General features: G+C 45.6%; 1 protein-coding gene across 2 annotated transcripts in view; it reads right to left on the reverse strand.

Annotated features, from left to right (window-relative positions):
- The window catches only part of nlgn3a (neuroligin 3a), a 189,173-nt gene that overhangs the window by 147,575 nt on the left and 16,148 nt on the right, over positions 1-25,450 (reverse strand). The window contains exons 2-3 of one of the 2 annotated variants that reach the window (XM_080774450.1): positions 21,637-21,696; positions 7,787-7,936 (exon numbers count right to left, since the gene is read on the reverse strand). In XM_080774450.1, the coding sequence (XP_080630576.1) occupies positions 7,787-7,936; positions 21,637-21,696 (210 nt within the window). The remainder of the gene's footprint in view (positions 1-7,786; positions 7,937-21,636; positions 21,697-25,450) is intronic. The other variant, XM_080774451.1, reaches the window with a different exon arrangement.

The following is a 25,450-nucleotide window of genomic DNA, read 5'->3' on the forward strand; positions in this document are numbered from 1 at the left end:
CTCGAGCAGAGGTAAAAGAAAATTGTACGGGATCTAAAAAAGCCACGCTGTTAAAAAGGCCCAGTTATCCGTCTGACCTCCGGGGGGGACGGATGCAGCCGGTTCCATCACAAAGCGGCCGCGATCAGATACGAGAGATAGACATCTATGGAGCACAAATAAACTCCAGTGGAGGAGAACCAACGTTCTAACCTCTGTGCCGCTGTGCAGGAAAAGTGCAAAAGTATTGGCATCAAAATGTACTTGATTTGAAGTACCAAACGTAGAAATCACTGACTATGCAGAATGTCTAATTTCAAAGTTTAAAATGTAGATTTCTTTTGGAAAAGTAATCCTTCGGAAAATAGCCGCATTTTTCTTTTGAAAATAGTCGATCTACAAGCTCTCAATGCGTCACGATAGATCGGCTATTTTCAAATGGCCGAAAGTATATATATATGGCTGAATTGGTTATTGTATGTTTTGTAATGTTTTTTTCTACCACTAAACTACCACTAAACTCAAGTTTTCAAATAAATCTAGTGGAGAAAAAGTATTTCCATCCGAGATCTAGTGAAGTAAAAGTATTGGAAATTGGAAATAAATAGATAAAGAAGTAAAGCACAAATTCCTCAACTTTCCACCACTGCCATTCACCTCGTCAACGCTCGCTGGCCAGCCGCGACCCAAGAGTCTCACCTTGAAGTTTTGGCCAAGAAAGGCAGCCCTTTGTTAAATTTTAATAGCATTTTGAAAACTTGTAATTAAGTCCCCCCCCACACCATCGCCTCCCCCAACAGAGCAGGAAATTGACATGCTCTGGAGAGCCAGTGAGTAATTATATTTGTAAAGAGCAGTGATACAAGATACTCCCCCCTGACTGAGACTCATTACGCTTCATTAGAGAGGCGCGGCTACACGTGCGTGCGTGCCGCACATAATAATGCGTGCACGCTAAGATGCTCGCTCATAATACACAAAACCCGCATGCACGCACGCAGTGTTGATTTTGACAGCAAATTTTGATTTTTTTTTTTACTCAGTCTCTTGAATAGTTTTCATTTAGCTTTAGTCATATTTGTAGACGCCTGAAATGTTTTAGTGTTAGTCTAGATTTAGTCGACTAAATATCATAAGATTTTAGTCGACTAAATCTACAGTTGATTCAGTCGACGAAAATGTATTTTGGCCTTGATGAAATTGCCGAAATTGCCGAAATATTTAGTCTTACTTTTAGTCATCATGGCTTAGTTTTCATTTAGTTTCCATTTAGTCCATTTAGTCCGTGAAAAAGGGTAGTCGACGAACATTTTTCGTCATAGTTTTAGTCGACAAAATCAACACTGCACGCACCACATGCGCAAACACACGCACGCACGCTCGCACGCACGCACGCATATGGAAACTGTGATTGACGGGTGCATGACATGAGCGGGGATGACATCATGGCCACACATAGGCCTACAGTAGCACTTAGAGGGCATGCATGCGTACCGCCATCTGCGCACGAGATATATTTTATCCCCGGATAATCATACTTGTTCAATAAGTAATTAAAGATTAAACGTGTAATGAATTCCCATTCATCTAAATAGTGAAAGGTTGAGATATGAAAGTTTTCTCGGTGCGGCCCCGGAGAGATTTGTGGTCCAGACTTTGAAGCAATAATTACGGTTGCGGGGGGAGGGGGAGGGGGGGGGGGGGGGTCGGGCAATGAGTTGCACGAAGATGATAGAACACGGCTAGAAACGGAGTGGACTCTGCCTTAATTGGAACGGGGAGGAGGTCTTAAAATAGAATTTATCCAACCCCCCCCCCCCCCCCCCCCTATCTCTTGTGCCAACCTTTCTACAGTTCATCTCCTCTCCTCTTCTCTCTCCTGCTTTATCCTCTCCTCTCCAAAAGCATATATATCTTTTGTCTTTACAATGAATGCTAAACAGACATTGTGTAGCAGTACTTCTTGGTCTAAAATGTTGAAATACCGGTATATATTTTTAAAGGTATTAACTGAAACATTCATCACAGAAGTGTTTTAACTTAACGCTTCAAATGTTTAAATGGCTAAAAGCTAAAAGCTTCATTTCCTGCACATGGAAATCCCTTGTTACAATTTCTTTGCAATGCCTGCATTGTTTAATAGATTGCAACCATTGTCATCATGCAAACAGTTAAATATTTACGTGTGTGTGTGTGTGTGTGTGTGTGTGTGTGTGTGTGCGCACCCACGTGCGCGCAAGTGCGTGCGTGTGCGTGTGTAAGTCAAAGGTGTTTGCTCCATTATTACTACCATATTCAGATTGCCCAGGGACGTCGGCAGAGCTATTAGCATGAGAAAGCATAGCTTGAGTTGCCTTGTCTGTTTTCACTTTAAACTCATTATCTTGTCTAATTCTCTCAGCCTCCATTATTCCCTCATCCCTTTAAGCAGCCTAATTAAAAGAGCGCTCATTTTTTCATTAATATTTATGTATTTATTTATTTATTTCTGCCATTTCCATTTGAATCTGTTTCATTGCGCATTTGAATCTATAAGCAATTGCAGTTTGTTATAGTTTTCTTTTTCTTCTGCTTGTTGTGCCAGTATTGGAATGAGGGAGTTTGTGCGGTTTGGTCCTTGGGGGTGAGCTCTGTAAGTCTAGGATTGTCTTTTTGTTGATTGTTAGTTTCTCACTCAGAAGAGCTAAACAATAGATAGATAGATCTTTATTGTCATTGCTTGCATGACACAACGAAAGTCAGTTTAGAGTGAATACAAACAAAAAACCATACTGTACAATAACCCAAGTGCAATAAGCAAGCACAGAACCCTATACACGAGGGGTTCTCAAAGTGGGGTCCAGGGACCCCTAGGTGTCCTTGAGGGGGTCCCATGGGGTCCTATGCAGCGAAATGAGGATCAGTTTAACTGTCTATAAGGTGTTTAACCACCTATTTAAAAATCACACCAACGTCTGAACTGAGCAGTGCAGCAGTGCCACTTTAGGTCACCCAGCGGTACAGCAGCTGTCCATACTCAAATAGACATGCGGACAGACACACAAAGCTGTTCATTGGAGCGGTTAGGCACTGCTCAAAAAGTAGCTACAGTAATATAACAGATCGGGCCAGGCCAGGCCCAGATCGGGCCGACGTTCCTGGCCTGTGTTATTAAAGAAAAACGTGCGGCAATGGCCAAAACTCAATCGATAATCAGCCAAAGTGTTTTCAAGATGATTTGGCCATCATCTCTGGAACGGAAGGTCCAATCTGCTCAGTTCAAAGCTTGATGGATGTGTGACTTTGAGGACATAAGCGCACAATTACACCTTTTCAGGTTTTCTGGCCTAAAAGTATATGGTAATTGTTAGGGCCTGGCCGAGCCTCGGGCCTTTCAGGCCCTTGAGAACTCTCCAGAGTGTCAGTTTAACTTTTTGGTGTAACGATGGACCTGTGGGATTTCGCTGTGCGCTGCTACTGCACTGTGCCAGCGCTATATACTGTGGATATCGGGATTGTAGTGCCATGTGTTGTGTGTAATATATTTTATTATATGGTTTATGTTGCTACTCAACTTAATCCTGATAAGACAAGATTAAGGCTGATGCCATGTTCATTCAAGGCACTCCGGTGAAACATGAAGATATGGCAGCCATACTGTTGCACGTTCAAAAGCAACGGCAATTCCCATTTCGACGACATAAAAAAATCTTAAAACGGCTTAGCGTTAATTGGCCCATCATGGTTTTAATTTCTCTCTGGTCTTGTGGTTTTTATTTGCTTTATATGAGTGCCTCTATAATAACGTCTGAAAGCCTTTACCGCGGGGAGATTATCAGATCATGGCGCAGCAGCGGCGATGGACATTATCGCCGAACTACATGCATCACATCCTGTCTGCTCGGCGCTCTGAATAGCTTTTAGAGAGCTCACAGGGGGGAGCTGCTTTGTGAAATTGCGTGCCTGCGTGTGTGTGTGCGTGCGTGCGTGCGCACGAATGTGTGCGTGCGTGCTTACGAATGTGTGTGTTTCGCCATTGTGTATAGTGTGTATTCTGCCAGTGTGGCACATACTGTACGCGCGGACGCGGTGTTGGCGTGCGTGCATACGGAATGGCATTTAGCGAGAAGCGCCGCAGCGAGACGTGAAAACATCTGACTCACAAGTAGAGTGCTATGAAAGATATATGACGGTGAATCCGTGCAATGTGCACACACCCCTCATTAACCCCCGAGGCGTCGCCAAGAGAGATGCTCATCAGCCCCTCCCCCCCTCCCCCCAACCACTGCAACACAGTGAATAATACACCCCCAAAAACAATATGACAGGAGGGAGATACAGCACAATCGGGAGAGAGAGAGAGAGAGAACAGTCCTGATGACAAAATCAATAGGCCATGGCGTTCCCGTCTCCATCTTCGGGGGATGAAGCGAGTCGCACCCGAGACATTCAGTCATCTCAATATATCCCCGGGAGGATACAATATAGATGCGCCGCTCCTCTGGGTCTCGTCGGTGTATCCTGAGCTGTTGAGCTCTCAAACTTTTCCCGTGTCAATTCATATACTTATTTTGCCCACAGAACCACATCAGAAAATATTTTGTGTAGCAGGGGACCTCCATGAAAGATTTGTGTCGTTAAAATGTTTCAAAATAACTCATTTTAAAGAGCGGGCTCTCGATGTGTCGCATTGTGATACCACGCCGATTTTGAAGCTATATTAACTGATTTTGCTGAAGGGGGGCCCACTGGAACCGCCTCAAGGACCCCTCAACGGTCCCCAGACTCCATGTTGAGAAACAAAACTGCCCCCGAAAAGCAGTCACCAATGTAGAGCAAACACAGTTGCAACCATTTACTCCATGAAACGTGAAAAAAGTGTTCTTTTTTGAGGCAATATCCTACTCCAAATACTAAAAAAATACTATCATTTCACGCTCATGCTGTTTGTAGGCTATATGCAATCACTCTAAATGTAAATATGTGTGAGAGGGACTATTCAACTGTATCAACCGCAAAAGGTACAAAGCTTGGCTAGTGTGCTAACAAACTCCATTTTGTTTTGCCGCAGCTGTTACTATGGAGCGATCTCTGTCTCTCTCTCTCTCTCTCTCTCTGACACGCACGCGCACAGACACACGCACACGCACACACACACACACACACACACACACACGCACACGCACATGCACACGCACACAGAGTCAACTGTGAGCCAATCCTCAACCAACAGATACTCGGCATCCCCTCTCCTCTATTTCACATCACATCTCTCTCTCTCTCTCTCTCTCACACACACACACACACACACACACACACACACACACACACACACGCACGCTCCCCCTCTCCATCAGCCTGTCTCTAGTATCTCACTTTGTGGTGGTGTTTTGTCAACCCTCATTACAATAATTCCTCCCATTTATTCCAAACCCCAGTCAGTCACGACAAACACTACACATCTGGCATTTACTGCTGGTGATGCTGCTGTACTGTACTGTACTCACACACACACACACACACATACACCGCCAAGTATACTGTAACACTGGGGAAAACAGCGCCGTGTATTATTTGCTCAAGGTCTTTAGCAAATGAGGTCAAGACGGTAACGATGTTTCCTTGACAACAACACTTGGTAAAGTCCTGCGCATGCAGCCAAAGGGGCTGGTGGTGGTGCAGCGTGGTGCCAAGTGGGAACAGACCGGGACGTTTGTGTGTCTTGGAAACGTCCCGCTTCTCAAGTTGTACCCCAGAGCGCTCAACGTGGGCACGGAGGAGGAGGTCAGGACAAAATGGATGTCCTGAAAGAAACGTTTTATTTGGTCGTTTGCACAGGCTTGCTTTCACAACAGCGATGAGTAGAAGTGGACTTTTGCATTAAACCAGTGGTTTTCAACCATTTTCACATCAAGGTCCATTATTTATTCGCCTATAGCCACGGACCACCATTTGATGACATTTAGCCTCTCAGACCCAAGACTTAGAATATTTTTTTGTCATTGGATAAGATTTTGGCCACAATTCCATGCTGTCTTGATGTTGGTAATGTTGGGAGACATAACAGCAGTGTTGGGTGTAACGGCAACCTAACTAGTTAGTTTTGCAATTTAGTAGTTAGTTACTAGTTACATTTCCAAAAAAGTAATCCCGTTACTATAATGTGTCCCTGTTCATTTTGTTGGCAAGATTAAAAAATAATAAAGCCCCGACTGCCCGCGGAGTCTATTGTGATTAAGTTCACTTAAGAAATAAAAGTATTGTTAAAAGTAGCTTTTATTTTGAAGAGGAAGAGGAAGTTGTTTCGTTTGTAGCCAGCTGCCATGACAGTCATGTCTCGCTGACTAGAAGTGCCGGGTGGTGGTGGTGGTGGTGGAATGATAATAACAACATGCTTTTAGCCAAAGTTCATAAAAACCGCATATATGCGTCTTTGACTTAAACAATGTAGGCTAAACACTTTGGTTTCATAGTTTCATTCATCATCAACAACAGGCTGTTGTTGATGCCCCCCAAAATGAACAGGTTACAGGATGCTCATTCTGTTACTGTCACTGCCTGCACAGCGGCCATACAGCCTCTATTGATGTTGTTCTTAACACCACCATGAGGCTAATCAGTGGTGCCTTGCCATCAACCCCTGTTGAGCTTCTCCCCATACTGTCTGGCATGAGTGGCATCCCACCTCCAGAGCTCAGTCGAAACGTCTTGACCTTGAAACTGGCCTGCAAGAGTGCAGATGAGCCAACAAGCCTGATTCCCCTGCTATTTTTGGAAGGATGTTTGCCTATTGTGACGTGTCCAGAATAGGGACCTAGGCTTTTGACGATGGAATGACTGTTGAGGTGAATGTCCGTACTGAATTTGGAAACTTAGCAGTTTCCCACTTCTGAAACTATCTGAACAACCAACCATAAGATGTTGGTCTGGTTCCAGATAGTACACCAGTGTTTATTCACTTCCACATCAGCGACCGAATCCTCTTCACCTGAGAACCCTCAACCCTGGTACACAACAACATCCAGTGTTCAAATGCATGGCCAGTTTGTCAACCCACTATATGTCAAAGCTCACCCCCAGAATATATAGAGACACTAGTGTGCAAGTCACCCCTGGAGTGTATTCTCTGTACGACTGTATGCCTTCTTCTGTACTTCTGTTTGAAGAACACAGCAATCGATAGGGCCTGTCACAGTGAGCTGCCCTACAAAAACGCCCCAGAAAAATGTCCTTGACAAAAGGAAATGACAAGGAAGAGAGAGAGAGAGAGAGAGAGAGAGAGTGACTGAAAAGATGGAGCACTGAAAGGGCCTTTCTGTCTTTGTGGAGTTTGCATGTTCTCCCTGTGTCCCTATAGGGTAGGTTCCCTCACTAAAAAAACATGTAGTAATCCTGGTTTCTATACTGCCTCCCCCTGGCCAGCCGGGGCGCCTGATGGAGGGGAAAGGAACATTTAGACGTACGGTATTTTAGACGTCTAAAAGCCCGAGAAATTCACACCGACATGTGAACTGAGTGGTGCTGTGTGTGTGTGTGTGTGTGTGTAAGTGCTATAGCTAAACAGACATACATACATTGGGACATACATGGAGACACGCACGGCCACGCTGCTCAACACTGCCACTTTAGTCTTCCAGCCGTATTTAAGCTGTCCGCACTCAAACAGACATATAGCTACTGTACATAGAGACATGGAGACATACATATACTGTACATAGGGACACACATAGCCGTTCATCGGAGCGGTTCGGCACCGCTCAAACATGCTCTAGTGTGGGGAGAGAGAGAGAGAGAGAGACATTAAGACGGAGCTATAGACTGCACTTACCGAGGACTCCGACGCGGTAGTTGATGGTGATGACGATGACGTTGCCGTAGCTGGCGAGCACGCTGCCGTCAATCATGTTGCCGGTGCCCTCCATGTAGGATCCTCCGTGGATGTACACCATCACCGGCTTGGCGCCGCTGTCGCGGATGTCTGAGAGAAGAGTGGCCATCCATGTTGTTAACACATCCACATTGGCCCGTCAGCACGCACACACACACACTCACACACACACACACACACACATACACACAGCAGCAGACGCACGTATACCGCAGACAGACGGTGGTGGAAACAGTACGAGTCTTTTACTTAAGTGAAAGTATACCGAAACTGCGGCAGCACCGTAGAAATAAACACGGTTACTATACTGAGGGAATGTTCCGGGATTCGAAATTTGCTTGAGTTACAAAGTGCAAAAGTGCTGCTATGGAGATGTGTTTAAAGTACTAAGGGCCCTATTTTCGTCCCTTATCCCTAAACTTCTTTGCCTTTTTTCCCCTTCTTTTAAAAAAATGTAATTGTTAAAATAGACCAATCTACCAGCTCACAATGTGTTGATGTATCGGCTAGATGAACTATTTAAAAAAAAAAATCTAAATAGTAAAAAAAATAAAATACAAAGTGGTCGTTGTGCAGAATGTCCCGCTTAAAATTTTCAAACGTATGCGAATCTTTTGAAAATAGCCGATCTACAAGCTCACAATGTGTCGCAAAAGCGGCTATGTCGGCTGTTTTCAAAAGTGGGTAATGCTGCATGTCTTAATTAAATCTACAAAGTAACTACTAACTAGTAACTAACATTTTCAAATAAATGTAGTGGAGTAAATGTACAATATTTGGATCTGCGATGTATTGGAAATCGGAAATACTCAAAATTGTACTTAAGTATACAGTACTTTCCACCACTTCAGACGCACCACAGACAGACTGACAGACAGACAGAAAGAAAGATGCACAGAAAGACAGACAGACACACAGAAAGAAAGATGCACAGACAGATGCACAGACAGACAGACAGACAATCACCTCCCCAGATACCAGCTTGCGGGGATACAGCCCGCTAGCCGCGTGCACACACGGACACGCGGAGAGGGAGAATAATGTACTTTACACATCGCATCTGCTCGATAGGCAACAAATGAATGTTCGCTCATCACGGTGAGCGACGCAACAAGCTGAAATGTATTATGGTAATTGGGCATCGCCGCGCTGAAATCGTGGCCGTTATTTACCTCGCGCGAGCTAAACTATTAGGATTCAATTTGCCGTTTGTGTTTTTTTTTTTGTGCCTCCTAGATAGGCGGTCCCATTTCACCAATATAGACCCGCAGGAAGCCATTAGGCAGGATAAAGAGAGAGGTACTCTGACATATCTGGGAACGAGAGGCAGCAGGCTAATCCGCTCTGACAGTGATAGGGGGAAAACACACCAGCTAATTACACAATGCTTCCATGCTTTCTCCCCCGTCCTTTCTTTACACAGGCCTGTCTTTGGGCAGCCATTTGTTTGCACTATAGCCGCTTGCTTGGCACTGCTGAAGGCAGTGAAATTTTGCGCATTAGCTTTTGTAAAAAAGAAAAAAGGGGGTATTTATTTTATCCCCTGGACCAAGGTTTGATACCCAGCTGGTGTGACACTCTATAGCCAGATAAAGTGCGTCCAGAGGCGGTGGGGGTGCAGGGGGTGGTGGTAGGTGAGTGTGTGTGTGTGTGTGTGTGCGCCTGTGTGTGAAAATCCCCTGTGTGAGGAGGAACACACTGAATTACTGACAGGCTAGCGGTTGAGCTGTGGGAGACAAGACAAGAAACTCTCTCTTATTTTCACTCTTAAGCCTCCCCCCTCCTCTCTCTCTCTCTCTCTCTCTCTCTCTCTCTCTCTCTCTCTCTCTCTCTCAGTAGCTCATGGTGGCTCTCCCCTCCTTCATGTTGTATCTCTTTCACTCACAGACTCTCCCCTGTCTGTCCATGTTACTCTTCCCAAACACGTTTTTCCCCCTTCTCCCTAAGCCTTGAAAGTGGTGAGAATAAGGGGCAGAGAGAGAGAGAGAGAGAGAGAGAGAGAGAGGCGAGAGAAGCACGGGCCAGGCTCGGATTCAAAACTGCCGTATTGTATTCTGTGGTTGCTATAGCGACAGAGAGCCAAAATTCTTAAATCCTCAAGAAACCGGCTAATCGTGGACTAGCGTCCCGCGTAGCAGCCACAATCTGCATCCATCTGCCTGCTCTGCTCATGTTTAGAACCCCCCCAACCCCAAACCGCATTAGCATGCTCCACAGAGACCAAGACTTAAATGCATTTTGTAAGAGCCAAGGTTTCCTCTACGTATACTAGCGCCTATAGCGTTCAGCGTAGCGCCGCAAAGCGCTTTGATTTACGGCCCTTTATTCGTGATTCCCCTGGTTATTCATGGCTCGGTTACCGTTAGAAGCGGAGCAATAACTTGCATATGATGCGCCTTATTTATGGTTTTCTTTATCTCGCGCTGGTATCTGAGAGGGTTGGCGATACAACGCCAACACGTGATTTATAACCCGGGCACTTCACTCGGCACACACACTTATCTCACACCAGAGGAGGAGGAGGAGGAGGAGAGAGGGGGGGCGGGTGGTGAATGTGGTGAGAGAAGATGAGAGGAAGAGAGAGAGAGAGAGTGACCCTTCATCGTGAGCCGACACAAAACACTCAAACAAATGGTCCACGGACACAAAAAGAGAGAGAATGGCAACGACGACGAAGGAGAAGGAGAAGAATATGAATAAAAAAGAAGCGATTAGTCATGTTAATGTTATCAGCTACCTCTTTTGTTTAGCTTCATATAACGTTGTCTCCATGGCAACGGTTATATACGTCCCTTAGGGAGAGCGATATACAAAACACCGAATCTACACACCTGTTGTTAATCTATATTCATTGATTCAGCCGACTCTGATTCTGCATGTGATGCTCAATGCTGCCAGATCTTTAGTCTTTAAGCACAGACTCAGCCAAACCCTTGGTGTTCAATCATTTAACTCTGAGAATTAAACAATAAAATGGACTCAATTTTCACACTTAAAGTAACCCTGCTGTGCGACTGAGCATCTCTTCACTGCATCATTATTTTGTCATCCGTGTCGTCGAAGCCACGTTGTTTCCAAATGTTTTAGCCCGTGACCCAAAAGGCCAAAACCGACATAGACATTCTCCCGGGAACCAAACTAGTGGAAATAGCAGATCTACAAGCTCACAGCGTGTCGCTTCGCGCCACGTTGTGAGCTTGTAGATCAGCTATTTTTACTACTTCATGGAAGTTCTTAGATTTTTCTTTCATTTCTGAAAAAGATCATTGGATTTTTGTTATTAATTCATGAAAATTTCTGCGTGTTGTTTAGAAAAAATAATACAGTAATTAAAAACAAAATGTAGGAAACCAAAAAATAAAAGGACCCATAAAACTGTGTCTGCGACCCACAAACGGGTCCCGACCCACTGTTTGGGAAAGTGTGGTCTTCTATTGGCCACCCTGCACCGCTGCGCGCCTCGGAGGTCACGATGCGAGCATTGTCGCGAACCAATCAGATCGGAGCTTCAGGTTGTCGTGGCTGTGCGAATCCAGTGAAACGGGTGACTAAGAATCTACCTTGAGAAGCCGAGCATTGATTCGTTTATCTCTCTCTCCAAGGCAAACACATCGTTATGTAAAGAATTTAATAAATAAACGCATAAGAAACTGCTCCGAAACGGAGTGCACACACAGAGAGCCCAGTGCTGGAAAGAGAAACAGAGACATACATTGGTTATGGCAAAAAATCACATCAGCAATAGAACTCCCGACATGCATGATGCATGTATGATATGATTTACACCCCTCCCCTAAAAAAGATGGAAGCAAAGGAATTTGATATGAAAATTAGTTTCCCTGTCCACGAACAAAAAAGAAACACAAATGAACATGTGCACGCACACAAATAAAACTTAAGAGGGAAATGGCATGATGGTTCAAACATCCATAATGCATGTACGGTTATACATAATGCATCCCGTTCCCACATAATTCAACCTGACACGAGATCATGCACCACCTTACACAGTACAGCGAACCACGGCCGCCCTGGTACACTCGTACGCTGTCAGCCTCGCTGTGAACTAAAGCAGAGCGACGGCAAAGAATAGAAGTAGAGAACACACAAAGAGAAGCAACCACGGCAAATAGATCAGGCGTGCTCTAAGGAGCGCATATCTCTGCCAGGCTTTGTTGCCTACAATATACTGTAGTGTGTAATGCGTAAGTCGAGGAGAACTCCATAAAGCAGTGCCCATATACCAATAGGTGGGGGTCACCCGCTTCCAGTGTTATCAACCCATAATCACCACTATAGGTTACTACGAGGCACTCGACGCCCACGCCTCTCATTACCCATTATAAAAGGTTGACCTCACACCTCCTGTGGCATATTGCTCTATTCTACTTGGCCTTGCGGTCGTCTGGCAGAGGTGACAACAACATAGGTGTCTAGGTTGGCTCCAAGTGGACGGGGCTGGGGGAATGGTGTCCTGCTGCTGCCTATATATGATCAACACAACTGGGTGGGGCAGCTATAGGTCCTTAATTTCCTGGTCCCATCACAGAGGCCATGGAGTGATTGCAGTGTCGGTGGGAGGTGTAACTCATCAAGGAGCTGCACGGATTGTCACTGTATGCGTCATGCAGCAGGTGGTCTTGGCTAGCTGACAGCTCTCTATCCCCTTTTACCTCTCTCTCTCTCTCTCCACATTTTTGTCCTCATGTCGTTCTGTCCGCTGTCATGGTCGCTCTGCCTCGGCTGAAAGCAGTCAGTCATAAATCTGATGTCAGCTCTGGGACCGCCACTGACTGTCACTCTGGTAGCGGAGAGCCAATTGGACATAAGTGCCAACCGACATTCACCCTGTCACCATTCACCCTGTCACCACTTGGCTAAAGACACCCATGTCAGTGGCGATCAGTGAAAAAAAACCCACAAGAACACCTGACTCTACGATCACGCGCGGAATTTCACACGGGACACAAATCACAAGTGATCCTATCCTACGTGATAAAACCCTGCGGCGAAAACCCCCACTGAACTAGCGCCGTGCGTGATTTAGGCCGACAACGACTATACTACCGGTTGCTTAAAGAAAGAAACGGCTGATCTGAAGGAACAACACTCACACAGGATAACAAAAAAAAAATCCTATTTCAGACCCAGGGAAGACAGTGCGAGGCGAAGGCCTTAAAAAAAAAAGCTGTTGCCGCTCGGCTGTTGCTATTTTAAGCCTTGCGGACCTTCATTGCCGCCAGCACATATCAGCAGGAGTGATGGGGCCGGGCAGGAAAAGAACATCTTACAGCAGATCTATTTCAACCATGTCACATCTCAACCTCCCACCCCACCCCCCCCCCCCCCCCCCCCTCCCCTCCCCTTACAACACTTGACATTTCTGAAAGAAACAGATGCGCGCCTTCTGAAAAATAAATGTAAAAACCGCAGCATTCCGGGAGCCGCCCATGAGAGACGGGTGCAGCGAGCGCGTTTGCAATCACGGCTCGCGAGTGTGTTGTTGTGCTCGCGCGGGGCGCTTGACATCTCTGCAGTAAATGCAATGCCAGCAATGACCTTTGTGTGAAGGTGACACCTTGCTGTTCGCTGTCCGTAATGTTGTTGGTTGCATTAAATGTGATGTTGGTATAGGTAGCAGTGCACAGCGGACGGAAGATTTGACGTTGCACCGCAAAGATGTGCTACACCTCCACAAAGGACAAGGGTGTCGACATGAAGGGGAGATAGTGGACGGAAAGGAGAGAGAGAGAGAGAGAGAGAGAGAGGGGGGGGGGGAGGGTAAGGAAAGAGAGAAAGGGATAGATGTAGGCTAAGCAAAAAGGAAGGAGAACACAAGGCTATAGAAGCCTGCAGGGCCATTAGACAAAGCCTCCCCGGAGCTGCAGTGGATCTAGACGAGAGGACGTGGTTGTAGAGATGCTGTCACTCTCCTTAAGACCCAGAGACAGTTGTTTCCCCCCCCTAGAGCGAGAGGCTAGCCCTTTACGTCTGCAGGCTCAACCTGCAGACGTTGCTGTGAGTCGTAAGGGATCCTGTTGTATGCGTGTGCACGCACACACACACACACACACACACACACACACACACACACTCTTATATACTGTACTGTATATAGGCTACAGTAAGTATGCACTGCACTGTGTACTGTCCATGTGAACATACAATTTGTCGACAAAGCGACTGATGCTCGACCGTAAAAGTAGTGATTTCAGTATGTATTTATTGTTTGGTTCAATGACGTTACTGTGATGGGAAAAATCAGTGTTCGGTTAACGGCGTTAAAAATACCGCCGTTATATAACGAGAATACTTTTTGTGGTAAGGGAGTAACCTATCGAGGAATTTAGTAGTTATAGTTAATTAGTTACGTTTCCTAAAAAGGTCAACCGTTACTAATGTGATGTGTCCCTTTTCATTCTGTTGGCAGACCCCCCCCGAGTCTTATTTCTCGTGTGATTCTGCATCCAACGCGTTCTGAAGAAAGGGCTGTGTGTGGCTGTGCAATCACAGCCGGCTATACATGTAGTTCATTCATTCAAGCGAAACGGCGAACATGAGACCAGCGACAGCCTACTGCATGGGTTCCCAAAGTGGGGTCAGGGGACCCCTAGGTATCCTTGAGGGAGTTCCAGGAGGTACCCAGCTAAATGATAGTTTGTAACCAAATGGAGCCTTATGGGTCTATAACTCAGAGAGTTATTGAACCAAATGCTGGACCCTATAACGGTTCCATTTGTACACTCTCAAAGTTAAATTAACATTGATTCCACAATATAGATTGGGGTCCCAGAGATAGAAATGCCATTAAATGGGGGTCCCTTGAATGGTTGACAATCACTGCTAGAGCCGTAAACAGCTTCTCTTATAGTGGTCTGGTAGTAGTTTGGGAACCACTGGCCTACTGTACGAGCACGTGTTTTATTTTCATTAAGGCAGCTGTTCAAATATACTTCTGAGTGAGCTGACTGTGCTCAGATCACGCACAGGAGAGTGTTGTTGAATGTCGAGCGACGATCATTCTTGTTTTGAACCGTAGGGTTCATTAATACGGGTAACGCAAAAGTAATCCAAAGGTATTCTAACGACTTACTTCTCAGTGGGAAATCTTGGAATTTAACGGGATTATTTTTAATGGCAGTAATCCAGTAACCTAACCAAGTTACTTGGATTAGGATTAGAACGCATTACCAAACACTGGGAAACTCCATTGGTACGGTTTGGTATTGGTAAGGTGTTGGGTGCAGCAGTCAGCCAGTATCGTAGTAGTTTGCATTGCAGTATTGATACTTTTACCTAACCAACAAATGTGAGTACCGGTATTGTGTGTACACACACACATCCAGGGTCACAGAGTGCAGCCCCTATAAGTCCATTCAGAACCACTGACAATACGTTCCCATCCCTTTGTCTGCCGGGCCTTCTGCACGCAGACCCAGTGGCTCGCGCTCCAAGCCGCTGTGCAAGGCTGGCCCCAGTGAAAGAAAACGGGACGAGTCTATTCTTTACCGAGCGAAACTAATGCCATTTACCGACGAGCATCGGCGCAGAAGCACGATGGATGCGGTTCGCGGTGCCAAATCTCTGCCACCGCACCGTGCCTAATGCATGTGTGACAGACACTGTTGGCCGTCCACCGTCGACCGCGATCCAGAGGACTCCCATTGTTCTGGAGAACGTGTCTTTATTGAAATATCACAGCCATCATGGAAGTCATCCAGGGCCCCCTCCCCCGTAAACACACCCACACTCACACTCACACACACACACACGCACACACGCACACACACACGACACACGACACAAAGATAACCACTGAACCGCAATGAGGAGAAATAGCCGCCATAAAAGAATGGATGGTGTTCACGGAGCACAACATAAAGTCCCCACTAAGCTGTCTCTCTCCCTCCCGCGCTGCAACAACCCAGTGATCATATAACATAGCAGCAAATAGCAGCGTTCACTACTAGGCAACACTGTGATTCTTGTCTGCCGTATAAACGTCCTCATGCATTACCGGGGTAAATCCAACGTTTGTGTTCCAAAGGTATAAAGGGCAAATGGAACATAGCGTAGCATATGCAATTTCCCCTCCACTATCTCTCCGCCCGTCCCTTTAGCCAAACCTCCTCTCTCTCTCCTATATTATGCCCACATTATTCCCCTCCAGGCTAGCGGACTCCTGTCTCGTCTCGCGTCTGATCGCCCTCCATCTCCCCGGTCTGTTCAGCCCAGCATTACCATGCTGTCTCTGTTGGCAGACGGGCCGTCCTGGGCTGATTTTCCTCCTAGCACCGCCATATTTCAGCTGCCCCTCTCTCCCGGTTACACAGTAAAAAGAAGAAAAAAAACGAGTGGACCCTTCTGGTTCCGTCCGAACACTCTCGGCCGGCCAGGGTTTGTAGTGATTCACCCACAGCATCACAATCGAGGCTCACGTTTTTGTGTTAACGGCGTTGTAGCAGAAAGAGAGAGAGAGCCTCCTGTAGCCGCTAGATAAAGGCCAACATGTAAATACAGTTGGGTCTGTGTTCTCCGCCACGTCTGCCGAATGGGCAATGGCAGCGGCACCGATGTGCTGTGCCCGGAGTTGGGAGCGAGGCAGACACCCCCACCCCACCCCACAACACACACACACACACACACACACACACATACTCGCATGCACGCACACACACACATTGCCTTGAATATTGCAGATATTTCATGAATTACAGAATCTAGAGTCTCTTGGGCCTAGACAGGCTCAGCCCTCTCTGACAGCTGATGAATACGTATTTGCGTGTGTGTGTGTGCCATTTGGCATTCTGAGACTCCAGCTCTAACCATCCCCCAATCCCCCCTGTATACCACACATCTGAGCACCCTCTGAGAGGTGCCGTTGCCAGGTCTGTGAGCTGAGCTCCACCTGTCCGGGTATTAACATTAATTCCACTGGTTCCCTCCTCCACCCATACATCCCTCCATCCCTCCATACATCCCTCCATCCCTCCATCCCTCCATCCCTCCATCCCTCCACCCATCCCTCCATCCCTCCATCCCTCCATCCATACATCCCTCCATCCCTCCACCCATACATCCCTCCATCCCTCCATCCATACATCCCTCCATCCCTCCACCCATACATCCCTCCATCCCTCCATCCATACATCCATCCATCCATCCCTCCATCCCTCCATCCCTCCATCCATACATCCCTCCACCCATACATCCCTCCATCCCTCCATCCATACATCCATCCATCCCTCCACCCATCCATCCATCCATCCATCCAGTGCACGCAGCGGCTCAGGCTATAGGCCTGGAGAGAGAGAAGTGAAATGAATCCACAATGGGGGCAATTCACACACTGACTGCTCCTCTTCCCCATTCTGCCACTATGCCATTCTCTCTGATGTGGTGGCGGAGGAGGAATCGTTGCCCCCTTGAAGCACATTTATATGAAGGAGAGATATTTGGAGCGCCGCCGCCACGGCTCGGCTTCCTTTCTAAGATGAGCATTGCTGCTAATGGCCGATTCCACAAGGGCATCATTTGAGCCTTTCAAAGCAGAGTGCGGCTTTTCTTTTTTTTTCCTTTTTCTTTTGTCTCTTTCTTTTCTTTTTTGCCCTTTTTGCTCTGCAGTGACAGCCGGGGAATAATTGGCACGGCTATAGACATCCCAAAACACCAGGCTTTTGGAGACTTTGGGACAACGTGATGTGCGGGAGGGGACAGGAGATTGAAATTAGTTTACGGGAGCACTTTGGTTGTGTGTCCTCGTTCGACACTGTGCAATGAAGTACACTTAGCTGTCATGCATCTCTCTATCTCTCTCTCTCTCTCTCTCTCTCTCTCTCTCTCTCTCTCTGTGTCATTGAGTGTTTGAACAGGCTTGGTGTAACCCTCTGTGGGTGCCTATGAATGTATTAAGCACACATTAACCCTGCATGGCGTCCTTACTTTCAATAAAGTTTCAATTTACTTGCTACTTTAATAGTGAAAATATTTGCGCGGTTTCTGGTTTTATATGGCTCATTTTGGTTAATATTTGTATACGTATCTAAAAGTTAATATAAGATGTGACGTGATGCCAGAGTGCGGACTAACTGACCGACGCTAACCCGGGGGGAGCTCCTTGGTCGCTGCTCTCTCTCCTCATACTTTTTTGAGTATCTAACGAGTTACAGTAGTTTTGCAATTTAGTTGTTTCGGAAAAAAAAGGTATCCTGTTACTAATAATGTGCCCCTGTTCGTTTTGTTGGCGAGATAAAAAAATTAATAAAGCCCCGACTCCCCCGGGTCTTATTCCTCCTGTGATGTGCAGCTGTGTGGCTGTGCATCTGTGTGGTTGTGCAGCTGTGTGGCTGTGCATCTGTGTGGTTGTGCAGCTGTGTGGCTGTGCATCTGTGTGGTTGTGCAGCTGTGTGGCTGTGCATCTGTGTGGTTGTGCAGCTGTGTGGCTGTGCATCTGTGTGGTTGTGCAGCTGTGTGGCTGTGCATCTGTGTGGTTGTGCAGCTGTGTGGCTGTGCATCTGTGTGGTTGTGCAGCTGTGTGGCTGTGCAGCTGTGTGGCTGTGCAGCTGTGTGGCTGTGCATCTGTGTGGTTGTGCAGCTGTGTGGCTGTGTGGCTGTGCAGCTGTGTGGCTGTGCAGCTGTGTGGCTGTGCAGCTGTGTGGCTGTGCATCTGTGTGGCTGTGCAGCTGTGTGGCTGTGCAGCTGTGTGGCTGTGCATCTGTGTGGCTGTGCAGCTGTGTGGCTGTGCAGCTGTGTGGCTGTGCAGCTGTGTGGCTGTGCATCTGTGTGGCTGTGCAGCTGTGTGGCTGTGCAGCTGTGTGGCTGTGCATCTGTGTGGCTGTGCAGCTGTGTGGCTGTGCAGCTGTGTGGCTGTGCAGCTGTGTGGCTGTGCATCTGTGTGGCTGTGCAGCTGTGTGGCTGTGCAGCTGTGTGGCTGTGCATCTGCAGAAAAGCAAAGCGCAGTAGCAGCCAGCTGATTTGATTCAAGCGAAATGGTGACGGTTGCGACCATGGAATTGGAAATATTTAGGCATTACTTTGATTTGAAAACATGTTCTCCTCTATTACAATCACCACTTTGGATACATTGGATTAAACAAGTATTGCTGCGCATTGATTTGAGCATGCTTTGAGAAGCCTGTATACACTTTAATAGTTTGTAGTTGTGTGTTTTGAAAAACATATGCACCTACTTGTTGTTATGCATGCTGTGAAGTTTGAAGCCTCTGCACAGCCTACAGCCTTGCAGTATGTATGCTGTTGAGCTGTGCATTTCATTAATAGGCACGTTGAGAAGTCAGGCTATACTTATTTTATTGTAAGCCTAAGCCTTTATATTTAGTTTACATTGTGGTTCCTTGCGTTTAATTTGTGACTGTCACCAATGTGGAAATGTCCTCATTGTCGACATTTTATTTCATTTTCATAGACTAAAGGCAGCTGTTAACATTTCTGAGTCTGCACTGATTGCGCTCAGATCGTGCACAAGAGAGTGCTGTTGAATGTCGAGAGAGGCCTACCCTCGGTTTCTGTCAGCTATAAGCCTATAATTAACTTTGATTTATTTGTATTTTACCGTTAAATTGAAATAGGCGTACGCGTTGCATTTGTTGTAGCTTATATGGCCTGATTGGCCTCATTACATGGCATATTGTCTGTACTCTGTCCAGTCCTACGTTTATATAGGCTGGCGATTGTGGCAAATTATATTCGTTAATAAAGAAAGAGGTATAAAAAGGATATTGTCTATGGTGTATACATGTACTTAGAGGCTATCATTCTTGTTTTTAACCATAGAGTTAATTAATGTGGGCCAACAGGGCCGTGATCAGGCGGCGCAATGACGCCTGATCAACGTAATACAACGTAACCAACTTGCACAACATTTGAAAATGGGTTTTAATAGTCCGGTAACGTAAAAGTAATCCAAAAATAATCTAGCGAGTTTCTCAGTGGATAATCTTAACGGATTATTTTTAATGGCAGACGTAATCCAGTAACCTAACAAAGTTACACACACACACACACACACACACACAAACAAACATCGTCAAGGCATATCGACTGAATGCGATTTGGCTTCAGAGGCAACAGCTTGTCGTTGGGCTTAAATGGAAGAAAACACCTGCGTGTCAAAGTGGTGCCATGGAAACACTTCCTGTCGAGGCCAGCATGGTGCTTCAGAGAGCGAGACAGAGAGAGAGAGAGAGAGAGAGAGAGAGAGAGAGAGAGAGAGAGAGAGAGACCGACCACTGGCAAGAGGCTGGAACTGGAAGCACACTGCAGGCTGTTTAACAACCCTGCTGTTCCCCTGGCCACTGTGGCCAGCCGGCCTCTCACAGTGTGGGCACCAAACACCATATACTCCAAGCAGGACCTCCAGCACAACTGGCCTCTGGTCTGTTCCACTGAGAGAAGAACCACTCACACACACAGTGTTGGGATTTTTTGCCAGGTGCTTGGAAAGCGCCTGGACTACATTTGCAATGATTACGTGATATAGGATTAGTCCTATACCTAACGTGGCTAAGGCACACAGAAAGGCATCGTGGCAGGATCCATATGCCTGCAACATGTGTTGACAAAACTCAAACGCAAACACATTCTGCTCACACATGCTGTTTGGCACCATCGCACATACACACAAATCCATGTCTACGCCAGATAAACACCGTATAGGGTGGGATCTTTACAGTAGGTTGACGTCTGACATTCCGTCTGCAGTGTCACCTGCTTTGAAGTGTTGCAGGGGGGGGGGGGGGGACATAGAGAGCTTGATATTTGGATTCGAAGGGGAGACTTAAGCTGTTTCTGTTACAGCGAGAGAATCGTCTCTTTGGTTTCTATAATCTCAGCAAGCGATCCAGCCTGAGCCAGGAATATCCCAAGATAAATATGGAAAGTGAACAATGCGATTTGCTGAGCAGCAATTTCCCACCCACCCTCCCCTCTCTCTCCTCTAATCCTCTCCAGCAGCACGCCTCCTGAACCGGCGGGCCTCCTCTTCTCTAAATCGTCTGGCAAGACCCGCTGAACGTTTCTGATATTACACCACCACCTCACATTCCCTCCTCGCCATTATCGGCCCAAATTCGGCTGCCAGCCGCACGTTAAAGAGAGGGATCTCTCTGCCTGCCGTTGCCCTTGTAATAACAGTTTCTTCAGCTGACGTGCGGGTTATTAAAGTGGTTCAACCTCGGGGGTTGGTTATATCAGACACTTTGCCGGATCCATCAGAATCTGCAAAGCTATAGCCTAGTGCCCGGGCCCGGCCATTTGACTGAAATGAAATGTGAGTGCAGTACTAGGAGAAAAATATAACATGCACGCTCCAATATTTGGTGCTGAGCCAAACTGTAAAAAAAGAAAAGAAAATCTTTAACAAAATCAGAAGCTCACAAATCACTTTTGAATGCTCCAAAAATCTGTATTTAGCGACACAGCAGCAAAAGAAATGTTCAAAAGAACGTTTCGACCGCGAGGTCTTTATGACTTTATGATTACTGATTTGACCTTGCGGTCGAAACGTTGTATATTTTATTCTGCTATTTTTGGAGCATTCAAAGGTGATTTGAGAGCCCCAGGTTTGTGCAGTACCTGGAAACATACTGCCCCCCCCCCCCCACACACACACACACACACACACACACACAAGCTCACAAAATATCCATCATGGTTGGATGACATAAGAATGAAAAAAATAAAAATCAACAATACAACATGATCAGAGAAACAACGGAGTAAAAAGGAAAAACCAAAAAGCATGCACTGTCGCCGTTCACCATGGAAAATACCTTCATCTTCGTCACCGTCGTTATCCGAAAAGTCTTCGCCCTGTTTTTTTGCGTTGGCCCCTAATGTTGAAGCATGGGAGAGACACAGAGAGGCACAGAGGGACATTCAAAATAGCATGTTTGGCGGCACAGGGGTCGGGAAGAGAGGCTATACAACATTACCACACACCGCCATGTGAATAGCAATTGTGCTGCTGGTTTTGAATACATGAATCCCATTATGAAAAAAATATTATAAAAGGACATTTCCCATTAACCCATTCAGGACGGGAACACCTTTTGGTGTTTTAAGCATTATGTTATAGGCTACTTAATTGAAAAATAGCAGATCTACTAAAAACTTGAAAATGTGGCGCAATTCGAGTTTTTTACTCAAATCTTTGCTCTTGGGGAGGGGGGGGTGTCCCTGGAACACCATTTTTTCAGATGTGGGTCTGCGGCCAATTACATATAATTTTTGGGGTCCTTGACATTAAATAGTTTTGAGCACCACTGATATATAGAAAAATAGGTTTTTCAGAAACTGTCGTGATTTAGAATACATTTTGTAGAACCTGTTCTCAGTCCTAAATGCGTTAACATACAGAGCAGGTACACCAGAGAAAAAAAAACATGGGCAGAAGTGAACGCAGAAATTAATAAATAAACAAATAAATAAATAAACATCACCCAAATAGGATCTGAGAGAACTGCACAGAGTGTGCACATCAACACACCTAACAATAACCATATAAGTGTACAATATAGCAGATGCACTAAATCTTAACATTTATTGTGGAAAAAAAGAAAGAAAAGACAGAGGAAAAAAACAAAACAATTGCAAAACATAATAATTTACCCAGGCAGCAGCGTCCATGTCTGAGAACAGAGTCATACATCACTGGCTTATCCTTGCATAAAAGTCCTTTGGGAATTCAACGGGAAAACCCTTCAGATCCAATTGTTTCTACCTCCATCTTATAAAGGTCTAAACAATATACGATTGCTCCTGCCTTAACGATAGACTCCAATATGATGAGCTTCACAAGAGGAGTCTGACCGTGTGATTCCGGATCTAAGACAACTGGATTCCCAAAGGGCTTTTTGACCTTTTTGTATGGGCACGGTTCAACTGGCACCTTTAAGGTTCATCTGGCAGTGGGATAGAGCTAATCCGTATTTACATTCATGTATAAATACATAAAAGATGAATAGAACTGCAATCACCCAAAGCCCCACAGGGGCAGCGCCAAAGCTATTGTGTTTTCAATCCACGTAAAAAGCTCAAAGTAAATGCTCACATACTGTACGTTCAGGTTTAGACATATTTTCCCTCTAGAGACTATGGGCTCTTATGGCCAATCATACTAAAAGACATCCAAATGAATCAAATCAAATGTTACTCTTGTCAGTTTATATGATTGTAGTGTTATAGCTTATGATTGTAGTGCAGTGTTGCTCTCCTGCTATCACTGTTATGCTGAGGACACTCAACCTCCTCTCTCCTCCCCTCCCTCTATAGCACTCAGGTGGAAGACCATCAGGTGCATACTGTCTGGCTGACATCTCAAGTACTGTGTGGCTGACATCTCACAGTGGAATGTCTTCCCACCGCCTCAAGCTGAACCCAGAGAAGACTATAGACGGAGCTGCTCTTCTTCCCAGGTAAGTCCTGCCCTGTATATGCATGATCTCACTGTCTTAATTCCATAGACAACTTGGTGTTATCCTGGACAGTCAGCTCTCATTCAGGGCACACATTGCAATGTAAAGAGTTTTTATTATAGACTAGAGCGGTGCCCATTGGCCACAGGCCTACATGGAACGATGCAAGTTAGAAATGCATGCCCCACCCAGTTATTATGTCTGTGTCCCTTTTATGCCCATATATGGAGGAGGTGGCAACCCCTCCCACCCCCTCAACCTGGAATAGTATATATAGTGGGGTCTGAGCAGCAGAGGAAACAATAGATCCCCCTACCCTGGGTAGAAATGTATGAGACTTGTCATGTTTGTTATTGTATTATTGTATCTATCTCCCTGCTCTTAATGGTTAATGATCTAATTGTGCTGAGCAGGGAGAAAGAATTTGCAGAGCCGAATGCCAAGATGAAATATTAGCCTATATTATATCCACACTTGTATTCTCATTCTATGACAAAATATTGGTTCAATCTATTCAAGACCATGAGTTATCTGACTGAATGACACATAGTTATAATACTGTTTGCACTGTGGACTCTGTCACTTTTCTGTGCATTCCACTGATTGTACTGGTTTGACACCGACACCGTTTGTGAGGACACTGTAAACCTTTTCCCCCCCCCATCATGTACCTGAGTAACTTGGCAAGAGCTACATCGCTATATTTCAGTAACACAACATGAAAAAGCAGTTTTGAGTGCAGCTCATCTATCACAAGCCAGCCATTTGTATCCATTTCTGAGTTTTGAGTGGATGTTGTTAATTCCACCAAAGAAATGATTATCCTTATTAGCATTTATTAGCTTGTATGTGTTACTGTAATTGTGAGTGAATCTTCTCCAACTCCTCCCACCGCTGCCTAGAATCTAGTGTAGTGTGATATAGGTAATACGTAATAGCCTCGGGAACTATTGTAGTGATTGTAGCATGTAACTTGACTGACAGGTTAGTGCTGCAACAACATAATCACACCATCGCACATTTAATTCCATCTAGAGACTTGTGTTGTATTCCCGACCTGTCCTTAAAGGTAAACACGCTGCCAATTTTTAATCTAAATCGTGTTGTTCTGATGTGGGAAGATCAATAATGTATTATAGTGTGACAAAGAAAGTACCCTGTCTTCTGCGTATTGCTCCACGAAATGTTGATGTTGTGAAACGATGACTTCAGACACGGTGTTAGTTGTTTCACGTTATCCGGCATACAGATTGTGTGCCCGATTACGTGAAACAAATGCATCAACATTTTTCTGAGAACTACACAGAAGACAAGTGACGTTTTCTCTTGAACTTACATTCGTCCCGTCTATTGTAGGCTACATTATGTACAAAAATCATGTGGATCTTTGGATTGACATGGGAATGGCATAGCTCCAATTATATGTTTTCTGTGGGGTGACACTGATTACCCCTCCAATGCATGGCATTTGAAGATTATGTCATATGGCAGCCAAGTCTATGGGATTTCTTTAGAGCACTTGTACCGTAAATCCTTTGCCACTCAAGTCTATGGACTTTGTTTATGGCACTAAAAGTCGACATAAGACGTCATGTGGCCGATATACATACAGTGGGCGCCCCTTACTTCTCACAAGTTGGAGTTTTCATAAATGAATGATCGTACTACAGCATGCTACCTATAAGTAGAAGATCCACAAGCTCGAAACACGGTGTGAAGCGACACATTTTGAGCTTGTGGGTCTGCTCCTTTTTCCACTTTTACGCTAGAATCCTGAAAAGTACCAGTTTTGGACATCGGTTTCCATCCAAACAGAGACGATATGGATCTCAGATTCACGTGGCTATAGCCTCATCTATGACGTCAGTCATCAATGGCTGTATCTATGCTGTATGACTCCAAATATGGCAGGAAAATTGGTCCTTTGATCTTTATTATTACACACGCATCAACGTGTAGACCAACAGCAGGTATGCTAATGGTATGATTTACCTTTCAATGTTACAGGTAGTTTTTACTGGTCGTTCGAAAATAAGCCACACTCAGTGCACTCTATGACGTCACTGCCCAGTGCACAAAAACTGAGCACATAACCGGGGCGCATTTCCGAACGCACCCATGGTTCACAGTAGGCAGTGTGCACAAGGTGCACCCATGGTTCACAGTAGGC

The sequence above is a fragment of the Protomyctophum bolini genome (assembly GCF_963924005.1).
Source record: "Protomyctophum bolini genome assembly, chromosome: 10".
NCBI lineage: Eukaryota > Metazoa > Chordata > Actinopteri > Myctophiformes > Myctophidae > Protomyctophum > Protomyctophum bolini.